This window comes from Bufo gargarizans, chromosome 1 (assembly GCF_014858855.1).
Source record: "Bufo gargarizans isolate SCDJY-AF-19 chromosome 1, ASM1485885v1, whole genome shotgun sequence".
Classification (NCBI taxonomy): Eukaryota; Metazoa; Chordata; class Amphibia; order Anura; family Bufonidae; genus Bufo; species Bufo gargarizans.
The window spans coordinates 738731186-738743828 of NC_058080.1; the positions used below are offsets into that span (position 1 = coordinate 738731186).

The window sequence follows — 12643 nt, forward strand, 5'->3', positions numbered from 1 at the left end:
GTGGGCGTTTAGTGTGTTTCGTCTTTGTCAGCGTTTTTAATTGGGAGACATTGTTTAAATTACTGAATTTTTGTTCAAGTATCCATTTGTGCCTACGATGAGCTGCCATCTGTATTATTAGTCCTCTAAGTAGTCCACCTTGTGTCTCTTCCCACTGGATTCTTCAGCAGTTTAACCCCTTCTACCATCAGCAGCACATAGGGTTGGATAGTTTGCTAAGCAGCTGCAGTGCTCCCTCTTCTCCAGACAGTGAAGAGACAAATCCTGGGAAAAGGAACTTCCCTACTCACCCTGCAGACACAGAGCTGGAGGAGTTCTGAGGAGCATTCCACAAGAACATGTAGGGGGAAGACCCTGTGTGTATCAGCAGTGTCGTTATACAGATGGGACTTGTAGTCCTACACATACTACATGCTGCTGAGTATCCCAGCAGTCAGACATTTCACTCAGGGCAGCACTGTTACTCAATCCCTTTGCAGAAACTGGGGAGGGGGCAGCCTTTGTTGATGCCCACAAATATTCATAAGTAAAAACCTCAGAGGTTGTTACTGCAGGTAAACAGAGGTCAGAAGGGAACTAGGGAAATTAGGAAATATATACAGTACAGACCAAAAGTTTGGACACACCTTCTCATTTAAAGAGTTTTCTTTATTTCCATGACTATGAAAATTGTAGAATCACACTGAAGGCATCAAAACGATGAATTAACACATGTGGAATTATATACATAACAAAAAAGTGTGAAACAACTGAAAATATGTCATATTCTAGGTTCTTCAAAGTAGCCACCTTTTGCTTTGATTACTGCTTTGCACACTCTTGATGAGCTTCAAGAGGTAGTCACCTGAAATGGTTTTCACTTCACAGGTGTGCCCTGTCAGGTTTAATAAGTGGGATTTCTTGCCTTATAAATGGGGTTGGGACCATCAGTTGCGTTGTGGAGAAGTCCGGTGGATACACAGCTGAATAGACTGTTAGAATTTGTATTATGGCAAGAAAAAAGCAGCTAAGTAAAGAAAAACGAGTGGCCATCATTACTTTAAGAAATGAAGGTCAGTCAGTCCGAAAAATTGGGAAAACTTTAGAAGTGTCCCCAAGTGCAGTCACAAAAACCATCAAGCGCTACAAAGAAACTGGCTCACATGCGGACCGCCCCAGGAAAGGAAGACCAAGAGTCACCTCTGCTGTGGAGGATAAGTTCATCCGAGTCACCAGCCTCAGAAATCGCAGGTTAACAGCAGCTCAGATTAGAGACCAGGTCAATGCCACACAGAGTTCTAGCAGCAGACACATCTCTAGAACAACTGTTAAGAGAAGACTGTGTGAATCAGGCCTTCATGGTAGAATATCTGCTAGGAAACCACTGCTAAGGACAGGCAACAAGCAGAAGAGACTTGTTTGGGCTAATAAAAACACAAGGAATGGACATTAGACCAGTGGAAATCTGTGCTTTGGTCTGATGAGTCCAAATTTGAGATCTTTGGTTCCAACCACCGTGTCAGAAAAGGTGAACGGATGGACTCTACATGCCTGGTTCCCACCATGAAGCATGGAGGAGGAGGTGTGATGGTGCTTTGCTGGCAACACTGTTGGGGGATTTATTCAAAATTGAAGGCATACTGAACCAGCATGGCTACCACAGCATCTTGCAGCGGCATGCTATTCCATCCGGTTTGCGTTTAGTTGGACCATCATTTATTTTTCAACAGGACAATGACCCCAAACCCACCTCCAGGCTGTGTAAGGGCTATTTGACCATGAATGAGAGTGATGGGGTGCTGCGCCAGATGACCTGGCCTCCACAGTCACCGGACCTAAACTCAATCGAGATGGTTTGGGGTGAGCTGGACCGCAGAGTGAAGGCAAAAGGGCCAACAAGTGCTAAGCATCTCTGGGAACTCCTTTAAGACTGTTGGAAGACCTGTATATTTTTTTTTACATAATTCAGACAACCCCTTAGAGACCATGAAGGATTTGGGGGTTCAGACAGAAGAGATGAACAGGAAACAAACAGGGTTATAGTCGCACCACGGTGTAGTGTAATCTAAAATCTTTTTTATTAAGCATAAAACACAGACAAGAAGGAAACAAGACAAAATGGTTCCAACACTAAGATTTACTATAGGTCTTTAAAAGATATAATCTTCGTATACAGGATTTGTTATGTGACATCAACTGACCTTTCTAAATCCAAAGATACAAAGTATAAGTATATCTATAGTTTGGCCTTACTGCATATAGCTGCATTATTGTGTTGCTTTTCTGCAATTATATTTTTATATAAAAAATATTTTTGATATTTTATTTTTCTACACACCCAGGTTTGGGGTTATATTGAGAAAATCTAATAAAATATTCCGAATTTTTATTTTGAAAATGCAACCTAAAAATGCATGACGTTTATGCTATCTAACAAACACAGCCCAAATGTGTGGGTGACCTACTGGACAGTGCTCATCTAAGGCTACTTTCACACACAGGGTGCTGCGGTTTTAGTCCGGCCGCCTCGGCATGTTTGCCGTGCTGCGGCTGCATCTGCGATGCGTCCACATTAAAGTGAATGGGGCTGGAGTGGACTTCCGGTGGCACTAATGGGCTAGCGTTAGCACGGATCCGGCAGGCTGTTCCCCTGCTGGAACAGCCTGCCAGGCCCTGCTAACGCTTAGGTAAAAGTAGCCTTAGATATACAAAATACTAATAATTTAATGACATAAATATCCTATCGGCGGGGGTCCGACACCCGCAGCTAACTGATCAGCTGATTCATGGGAAAGTGCGCACAGGGCGCAAGTGCGTCTCCTGTCTCTTTCTGTCCGGTGCTATGTGTATTGTGAGCAGGAAGAGAGACAGGAGAAGCCACTTGCGCACTGTGTGCGCCTTCCCATCATACAGCTGATCGGCGAGCTGCGGGTGTTGGACCTCCGCCGATGGGATATTGATGTCGCTAAATTATTATTTTGTATATTTAAGGCTACTATTAGATTAACGTTTGCAGGGGAACAGCCTGCCAGATCCATGCTAACGCTAGCCCACGAGTGCCACCGGAAGTCCACTCCAGCCCCATTGATGACCTATCCTAAAGTAGCCAGATCTCAGCTCTAAAAGTAGCTAAATGACAGCAAGTTGAGCAACTATTCTAAGACTTGCTGTAGCCAGTTATTTATCAGTCTGTGAATAACTAGGTTAAAATTCATTGTTATTCCAAAACATAATCTAGTTTCTTCTGATCCAATGAGTTTTATCATTTTAATTCCTTACCAAACATCAAAACTGCTTCTCTCCATTGTGACTTGTCTGATGCTTCTTAAGTTTGGCTTTAGTAGTAAAACATTTCTCACATTCTGAACATGGATATGGCTTCTCTCCTGTGTGAATTCTCTCATGTTTAACAAAACCTGATTTATCTGCAAAACATTTCCCACATTCTGAACATGAATACTGCTTCTCTCCTGTGTGAATTCTCTCATGTGTAACTAGATTTGATTTATGTGCAAAACATTTTCCACATTCGGAACATGAATACGGCTTCTCTCCTGTGTGGAATATCTCATGGGAAACAAGTTCTGATTTTTGTTTAAAACATTTCCCACATTCTAAGCATGCATATGGCGTCTCTCCTGTGTGAATTCTCTCATGTTTAACAAGACTTGATTTATCTGTAAAACATTTCTCACATTCTGAACATGAATATGGCTTCTCTCCTGTGTGAATTCTCTCATGTTTAACAAGACTTGATTTATGACCAAAGCATTTCCCACATTCTAAACATGAATATGGTTTCTCCCCTGTGTGAATTCTCTTATGTGAAACAAGATGTGATTTCTCTGCAAAACATTTACCACATTCTGTACATGAATATGGTTTCTCCCCTGTGTGAATTCGCTCATGGGAAACAAGTTCTGATTTTTGTTTAAAACATTTCCCACACTCTGAACATGAGTATGGCTTCTCTCCTGTGTGACTTCTCTCATGTTTAACAAGACTTGATTTATCTGCAAAACATTTCTCACATTCTAAACAGGAATGTAGTTTTTCTCCTATGTGAATTCTCTCATGTGCAACAAGATTTGATTTAGCTGCAAAGTTTTTCCCACATTCTAAGCATGAATATGGCTTCTCTCCTGTGTGAAATCTCTCATGTGTAACAAGATATGATTTATCTACAAAACATTTCCCACATTCTGAACATGAATATGGCTTCTCTCCTGTGTGACGTCTTTTATGGGAAGCAAGGTCTGATTTTTGTGCAAAACATTTTTCACATTCTGAACATGAATATAGCTTTTCTCCTGTGTGAAGCCTCTGATGTAAAACAAGATATGATTTATCTGTAAAACATTTCCCACATTCTAAACATGAATATGGCTTCTCTCCTGTGTGAATTCTCTCATGTCTACCTAGATGTGATTTCTGTAGAAAAGCTTTCCCACATTCTGAACAAGAATATGGCTTCTCTCCTATATGACGTTTTTCATGGTAAACAAGTTGTGATCTTTGTTTAAAACGTTTCCCACATTCTGAACATGAATATGGCTTTTCTCCAGTGTGAATTCTCTTATGTTGAACAAGACGTGATTTATCTATAAAGCATTTTCCACATTCTGAACATGGATATGGTTTCTCTCCTGTGTGACTTCTCTCATGTCTAACAAGATGTGATTTATTTGTAAAACATTTCCCACATTCTGAACATGAATACGGTTTATCTCCTGTGTGAATTTTCTTATGTCTAACAAGACTTGATTCTGCTGTAAAGCATTTCCCACATTCTAAACACAGATATGGTTTCTCTCCTGTGTGACTTCTCTCATGTTTAACAAGATGTTCTTTAACTGTATAACATTTCCCACATTCTGAACATGAATATGGCTTCTCTCCTCTATGACGTCTCTCATGTTTAACAAGACTTGATTTATCCATAAAAAAATTCTTACATTGTGAACATGAATATCGCTTCTCCACTGTGTGAATTCTTCTATGTGTAGAAACACTTGATCTCTGTGTAAACTGTTTACCACACTTAAACGTTTTACCCCCTTTCTGAACTGTACTTCTAGTAACAATCTGTGATTGGTTAAGAGATGGTTCCTCATGATTAGGGGGATTATGTGATAGATCTGTATTAGGAAGTCCTGAATGTACAATAAAGTTGCCTCCTGAAGAGCGCTGCATGATATCTTCACATTCTACTTTATAATTTGGTTGTAACATGAAGTTTCCTTTCAAATGTTTTCTGGAATTTTCTGTGGAGATAAAAATTGGAATTTGTGTTTTTTCTTTTTCTTAAATCATTGAGTAGACAAACATACCATTCCTATTAAGCCGGAATTAGATCCAGCAAAAAATAAGGGAGTCATTTATGAAAGGTAGGCAATCTGCGACTTCTCCTCGATCATACCAGGTCTGAAAAAGTGGGCATGGCGCGAGCAGGGAAGGGCCGGCAGGCCTGTCTCATTTGCTATTTTCTATGCCTTTTTTAGGCATAAAAAATGGTCTAAATGTAAGACAGCTCGGTGAGGATGGTGTGTTCAGGGTGATGTGCACTGTTAGTTTTCCTCCACACATAGGGTTTTGAATTTAGGCCTTTAGAACTTTGTTCTCATCTGACCAGAGCACCTACTCCCACATCTTTGCAGTGTGCCCTACTGTACATGGCTTGTGGCAAACTGCAAATAGGAATTCTAATGGGCTGTGTTTAAAAATGACTTTCTTATTGCCACTTTCCTATAAAAGGTTAGATTTGTGGAGGACATGACTAATCGTTTTCCAGTGTGCGCCCATATTAGATAAAATGCTGCAGAACTGGACAAAAGATATCCCCAACTAAAATGAGGATGATTGTAAAGCTCTTCTGACTATCTTAGGCCCCTATTGATTACTGTTAGGAATAGACTGGTGCATGTTAAGTTCACACATAGGATCTATTATACCCCTCATAGACTCTATATTATGGGTACGTTGCCCTCAGCTGAGTTCCCCAAATGTCTGGCAGAGGGTACGATATTGCACATGTTTTGGGACTTTACAGTGTTGCAGGCGTATTGGAGAGATGTTTTGGAGTTTATGGAGACATCTTTGGATGAGCCAAACATATTACACCCTAAAATTTGCCCCTGTGGATTAGTTGACGATATTCCCCTTACTGTGGCACTATGCACTTTGTTTAAGTTACTACTGGACTATGCTAAGGTTAGTCTGTATAACTGGAAGCATCCAAAGAGACCAGCTAGAAATGCCTGACAGAGAGGTGAATGTGGTGCTCCCACTTTATAAAGTTACCTAATTGTGCAGAGGTTGCCCGGATAAATGTGATAAAGTTTGTGAACCTTGGTTACAGGTCTCCCACTGGCCTGGGACCTGTGACTCCCTGATAAATTCTCTCATAGACTGCACTTCCCTACCCTCCTCCCAATTATTGTTCTATTTATATATCCCGCTGGACTCTGACTCTGACCCACTCTCTCTGACTCTGACTCACTCTCTCTGCTGACTCTGACTCACTCTCTCTCTCTCTATATATATATATATACACACACATATATATATATATATATATATATATATATATACATACATATACATATATATACATATATATATATATATATATATATATACACACACACACATATTGGATATAAAATGTCTACACGCCCAGGTCAGGTTTCTGTGATGTAAAAAAATGAGACAAAGATAAATCATTTCAGAACTTTTTCCACCTTTAATGTGACCTATAAACTGTACTGTGTACTATAAACTCAATTGAAAAAACAAACTGAAATCTATTAAGTAGAGGGAAGAAAAAATATAAAAATAAAATAATATGGTTGCATAAGTGTACACACCCTTAAACTAATACTTTGTTGAAGCACCTTTTGATTTTATTACAGCACTCAGTCTATTTGGGTATGAGTCTATCAGCATGGCACATTTTGACTTGGCAAGATTTGCCCACTCTTCTTTGCAAAAACACTCCAAATCTGTCAGATTGTGAGGGCATCTCCTGGGCACAGCCCTCTTCAGATCACCCCACAGATTTTGAATCGGATTCAGGTCTGGGCTCTGGCTGGGCCATTCCAAAACTATAATCTTCTGGTGAAGCCATTCCTTTGTTGATTTGGATGTATGCTTTGGGTCGTTGTCATGCTGAAAGATGAAGTTCCTCTTCATGTTCAGATTTCTAGCAGAAGCCTGAAGGCTTTGTGCCAATATTGACTGGTAATTGGAACTGTTCATAATTGCCTCTAGCTTAACGAAGGCCCCAGTTCCAACTGAAGAAAAACAGCCCCAAAGCATGATGCTGCCACCACCATGCTTCACTGTGGGGATGGTGTTCTTTTGGTGATGTGCAGTGTTGTTTTTGGCGCCAAACATATCTTTTGGAATTATGGCCAAAAAGTTCAACCTTGCTTTCATCAAACCATAACCCATTTTTCCACATGCTTTTGGGAGACTTCAGATGTGTTTTTGCAAAATGTAGCCTGACATGGATGTTTTTCTTAGTAAGAAAAGGCTTTCGTCTTGCCACTCTACCCCATAGCCCAGACATATGAAGAATACGGGAGATTGTTGTCACATGTACCACACAGCCAGGACTTGCCAGATATTCCTGCAGCTCCTTTAGAGGGACACTGACAGGCCCGATAAACATATTTAGTTATTCCTATGCAGTCATAGGTCTATTAAAGTGTATTCCAATCACATAAGAGTGCCCCCTGTCCGCATTTTAAACCATGTAAAAACAACTTTATAATCATCTGTCAATCATCTTCCTTTATGCCCAAGGGGTGTTTTTTCACATTTCTTTATGCCCAAGGGACGTTTTTACTCCTACTTTTGTGCCTAGCTGTCGCTTCCTAGCTCCGCCCAGCTCATTATTATTCACTGCGCTGGGCGGCTTTTACAGTCCCCGATCCTGCCGAGCCGGTGCAGGCGCAGCAGGAGACGCTGGCATTGAATAAGGGACGCAGGCGCACTGCGAGTGAGGGTGCCGGGCAAGTTATCCGGCGCACGCGCAGAAGGTACAAGTGAGTTCAATGCCAGCGTCTCCTGCTGCGCCTGCGCCGACTCGGCAGGATCGGGGACTGTAAAAGCCGCCCAGCGCAGTGAATAATAATGAGCTGGGCGGAGCTAGGAAGCGACAGTTGGGGCGCGTCTGGGGACAAAGGTAGGAGTAATAACGCCCCTTGGGCATAAAGAACTGTGAAAAAACGCCCCTTGGGCATAAAGGTAGGTGATTGACAGATGATTATAAAGTTGTTTTTACATGGTTTACAATGCGGACAGGGGGCACTCTTATGTGATTGGAATACACTTTAATAGACCTATGACTGCATAGGAATAACTAAATATGTTTATCAGGCCTGTCAGTGTCCCTTTAATGTTGCTGCAGGCCTCTTGGTCGCCTCCCAGGCCAGTTTTCTTCTCGTCTTTTCCTCAATTTTGGAGGGACGTCCAGTTCTTGGTAATGTTGTGCCATATTTTCTCCACTTGATGATGATTGTCTTCACTGTGTTCCATGGTATATCTAATGCCTTGGACATTCTTTTGTACCCTTCTCCTGACTGATATCTTTTAACAATGAGATCCCTCTGATGCTTTGGGAGCTCTCTGTGGACCATGGCTTCTGCTGTGGGAAGCGACTAAGAAAATTTCAGGAAAGACCAACTACAGCAGCTGAACTTTATTTGGGGTTAATCAGAGGCACTTGAAATGATGGCAGGTGTATGCTGACTCCTATTTAACAGGATTCTGAATGTGATTGCTTAATTCTGAACACAGCTACATCCCCAGTTATAAGAGGGTGCGCACACTTAGGCAACCACATTATTTTTATTTTATTTTAGTTTTCTTCCCTATACCTAAAAGATTTCAGTTTGTTTTTCAATTGAGTGGTACAGTTTATAGGTCACATTAAAAGGTGGAAAAAGTTCCGAAATGATTTATCTTTGTCTCATTTTTTTACAGCACAGAAACCTGATATTTTAACAGGGGTGTGTAGACTTTTTATATCCACTGTGTGTATTATTTATATTTTTTTTGTTAGTTTAGGTTTTACTGTTGTATGACTGTGGATAGCGGTCGGGCGGTCTGTTGATGAAGATTATATGTAAGTAACCTTATATATCAGATAGTGTTTGATGCCCGCATACTTATTGTTTGGGCTAGGAAAAAAAGTTGAAGAAACAGTGGTAATGTTTTTTTATAACACAGCTGTTATGCTGTCTGTAACTGTCTAATTGATACTGCATCTTTTGTACTATATGCCTTCCATACTTCTTTGAATAAATGTTCCGGTGGACAGATTCTCCCACTTCTGCTGTGGATGTCTACAGCTCCTAAAGGGTAAACATGGGCCTCGTGGCTGCTTCTCTAATTAGTACAATAGTACTTTGTGTTTCTCTATTACATAAAATCTAAATAAAATATATTAAGTTTGTTGGTGTAACGTTAAAATGTGGAAAAGTTCAGGGGGTATGAATACTTTTTCAAGGCATTGTATATCTCTGACAAATAAACCTGAATAGTCAGAGGTAAATGCAATGGCTGTAAGATCCTGTAAGACTTTTTCTTTGTAGTTTACTATACTAGCCCGACAGATACCAATAGGACACCACTTACCATATGGCAGGAGAAGAGCCTTATCCATATGTCTGACTTATAAGGAAAATAAAGGGCCCTAATGTGATGTTAAAAGAGCCTAACATGTAACTCCTCCATTACATGTCACTGCACACACGTGTATACACTGCACATGACGGCTCTTACCTTGTGATATAAGAGGCTGGTGCTCCTCCATCATGGCCTCCTTGTACAGATCCTTGTGTCCTTCTATATACTCCCACTCCTCCATGGAGAAATAGACAGTGACATCCTGACACCTTATAGGAACCTGACAACACAATGACAGTCATCACCCAGACCCCTCCAGTGCTGTTACTGGAGAATTTCCCAGCATTCCCAGCAGTGTCACCTCTCCAGTCAACAGCTCCATCATCTTGTGGGCGAGTTCTACGATCTTCTGCTCATGTATCCGGGGGTTAGGCACTGTCATGGGGTGAGGGGTCCTGCTCCGCCCTCCTGACTCCTGGAGATGGATGATGGGAGTCACACAGTTCCCCGATGTCTTCTTCACTATTGTGTACTCCTGTGGATCCAGAGAGACACTTAGGGAATAAACCCTTCAGGAGCCATGTGCTCTCATCCAGCCCATTCATCCTGGGTACAACTTGCCTACTTACCTTCTCATGGCTCCTACATGACCATTGGTCACTGGTCACATGATACATTACTCACCATATATGGTGCTGATCTTCAGGTTCTCCATAACTTGGAAGGTCTAGAGGCCGTTCTCCAGGAACCTGGACTCTTCCTATGATGGATTCTCCTTCTCGATGTCTGACCTTTTACAGAATACAATAAAGAGGAGAGAAATCTAGAAAAGTTTACCTCTCCGCTCAGCAGGGAGATGATCTCCAAGGTGAGGTCTAATATTCTTCTGCTGATCTCCTTCCTGTCCGTCCTTGGTGGCTCATTCAGGAGAAGAGTCGTATCGCAGGTTTTCTTCCTCCCCCCTCCAAAAAAAGAAATAAAGGTTAATCAATGAGTCCCATGTCCCCTATAATGAAGCAAAACTCAGACCCTCATAAAGCACTGATGGGAAAAACCCTGAGCTCTGTGTGTATCCAAGCTCCTGGCAGTGCAGTGTGTGGAGGCAGGAGACTATGGTCCCGTCATGTCCTGAGTTTCTCAGTTGGTGACTTGGGCCGGTCGGCGCATAGTCCACTGCACACACAGATCGCACTTGGAGAAGAATACTTGTGTCTGAATCAGGCCTAAGGAAGCCGTAGACCTTCAACAGAGGTGGGATTAACCCTTCTCATCCGAGAAGCTCTTCCTCCAGGACCTCATACAAATACTCCAGTGTCATGTCTTCTGGATCGGGAGAGGGCAGTAAGCTGCTGCCAGGAATGGGCACGCTGAATTTAATATGCCTGATCATTATTTCCCCTCACATTATCTTTTTTGGGTGTCATCAGGAGCCGCCCATACACATCAGTCCTGCCAACATCAGCTGAGGGTAATTTATTGTGAATGGACACTTTTTATTTTATACAATATTGTTTATTGAATCCTATAAAACATCCAGATAAAACTGGTCTCTGGTAAATTCTGCTATTCATTCAAATTAACTTTTACAAAGCTCCCCTCAGTGTGAGCAGAAACAGGAGGTGGCAGTCCGGGGTCACTCCTGCCCAGACCTCTATTAACTCTCTATCTCCTCCCCCCACATCTAGGTAGTCACAGACGTCCCATACATCTGCAGTGGCAGGGTTTATGGTGGCCCCAATGCCACGCTGGGTTCCTCAGCCACTGTCAAGGTGTCACCATGTGTTTCTGCTCTCCAAAAGGGATGGTAAGGTGTGGTGCACCCCAATGGGAAATAAGTCCAGAGAGTCGGGTTCTGCAGTAACCAAGGTATTTGTTTACTGGAGGAATTCAAGTGTAAAACAACACAGGCGAGGCGTAGGGTTGGCTTCTCCAGTCTCCTCCCTGGCAGGAGAAGGGTTTGATGCTGAGGAAAGGCCTGACCTAGCTGTCCCTCTCTCAGAGGGCTGGTACCCTGGCTAAAGGCTGGAGATCCACGGTCTGTAGCTCAGTAGTCCGGGTGTCTCCTTGGTCAAAGGGCTGTTGACACATGATCTGTGGCTCAGCGTCCCCATACCAGCGTCTTCTTCTGGTAACTCAAGGAGACTAGCATGAGTCTCCCCTCCAAGCACTGGTCCCTTACTGCAGCACACTAGTCGCTCTGACTGCTCTCCTTATATACCATTTCTTTCTAAGGGCTCTTTCACACCTGCGTTCTTGTCTTCCGGCATAGAGTTCCGTCGTCGGGGCTCTATGCCGGAAGAATCCTGATCAGGATTATCCTAATGCATTCTGAATGGAGTGAAATCCGTTCAGGATGCATCAGGATGTCTTCAGTTCCGGAACGGAACGTTTTTTGGCCGGAGAAAATACTGCAGCATGCTGCGCTTTTTGCTCCGGCCTAAAATCCTGAAGACTTGCCGCAAGGCCGGATCCGGAATGAATGCCCATTGAAAGGCATTGATCCGGATCCGGCCTTAAGCTAAACGTCGTTTAGGTGCATTGCCGGATCCGACGTTTAGCTTTTTTAGTGTGGTTACCATGGCTGCCGGGACGCTAAAGTCCTGGCAGCCATGGTAAAGTGTAGCGGGGAGCAGCATACTTACCGTCTGTGCGGCTCCCGGGGCGCTCCAGAGTGACGTCAGGGCGCCCCAAGCGCATGGATCACGTGATCGCATGGCACGTCATCAATGCGCATGGGGCGCTCTGACGTAACTCGGGAGCGCCCCGGGAGCCGCGCGGACTGTAAGTATACCGCTCCCCGCTCCTACTATGGCAACCAGGACTTTAATAGCGTCCTGGGTGCCATAGTAACACTGAAAGCATTTTGAAGACGGATCCGTATTCAAATGCTTTCAGTATACTTGTGTTTTTCCGGATCCGGCGTGTAATTCCGGCAAGTGGAGTACACGCCGGATCCGGACAACGCAAGTGTGAAAGAGGCCTAAACGAAACCCTTTTAGTGGGAGGGGTGGAGTGGAGAAACTCAGCACTA

General features: G+C 42.9%; 1 protein-coding gene across 1 annotated transcript; it reads right to left on the reverse strand.

The window, feature by feature from the left end:
- Positions 1–2990: 2990 nt before the first annotated feature.
- LOC122937835 (gastrula zinc finger protein XlCGF26.1-like) lies at positions 2991–9830 on the reverse strand. The gene is made up of 2 exons (XM_044292935.1): positions 9769–9830; positions 2991–5243 (listed from the first exon to the last, which is right to left on the reverse strand). The coding sequence occupies exons 1-2, from the start codon at positions 9800–9802 to the stop codon at positions 3265–3267; spliced, it is 2013 nt and encodes a 670-aa protein (XP_044148870.1). The 5' UTR covers positions 9803–9830; the 3' UTR covers positions 2991–3264.
- Between the last annotated feature and the right edge of the window lie 2813 nt (positions 9831–12643).

Excerpts from the sequence above, each read along its gene's own strand:
- LOC122937835 (XM_044292935.1), bottom strand. The coding sequence starts at position 9,802 with ATGATGGAGGAGCACCAGCCTCTTATATCACAAG. Across the intron at positions 5,244-9,768 it reads CCAGCCTCTTATATCACAAG|AAAATTCCAGAAAACATTTG; the intron begins GTAAGAGCCGTC and ends TTATCTCCACAG.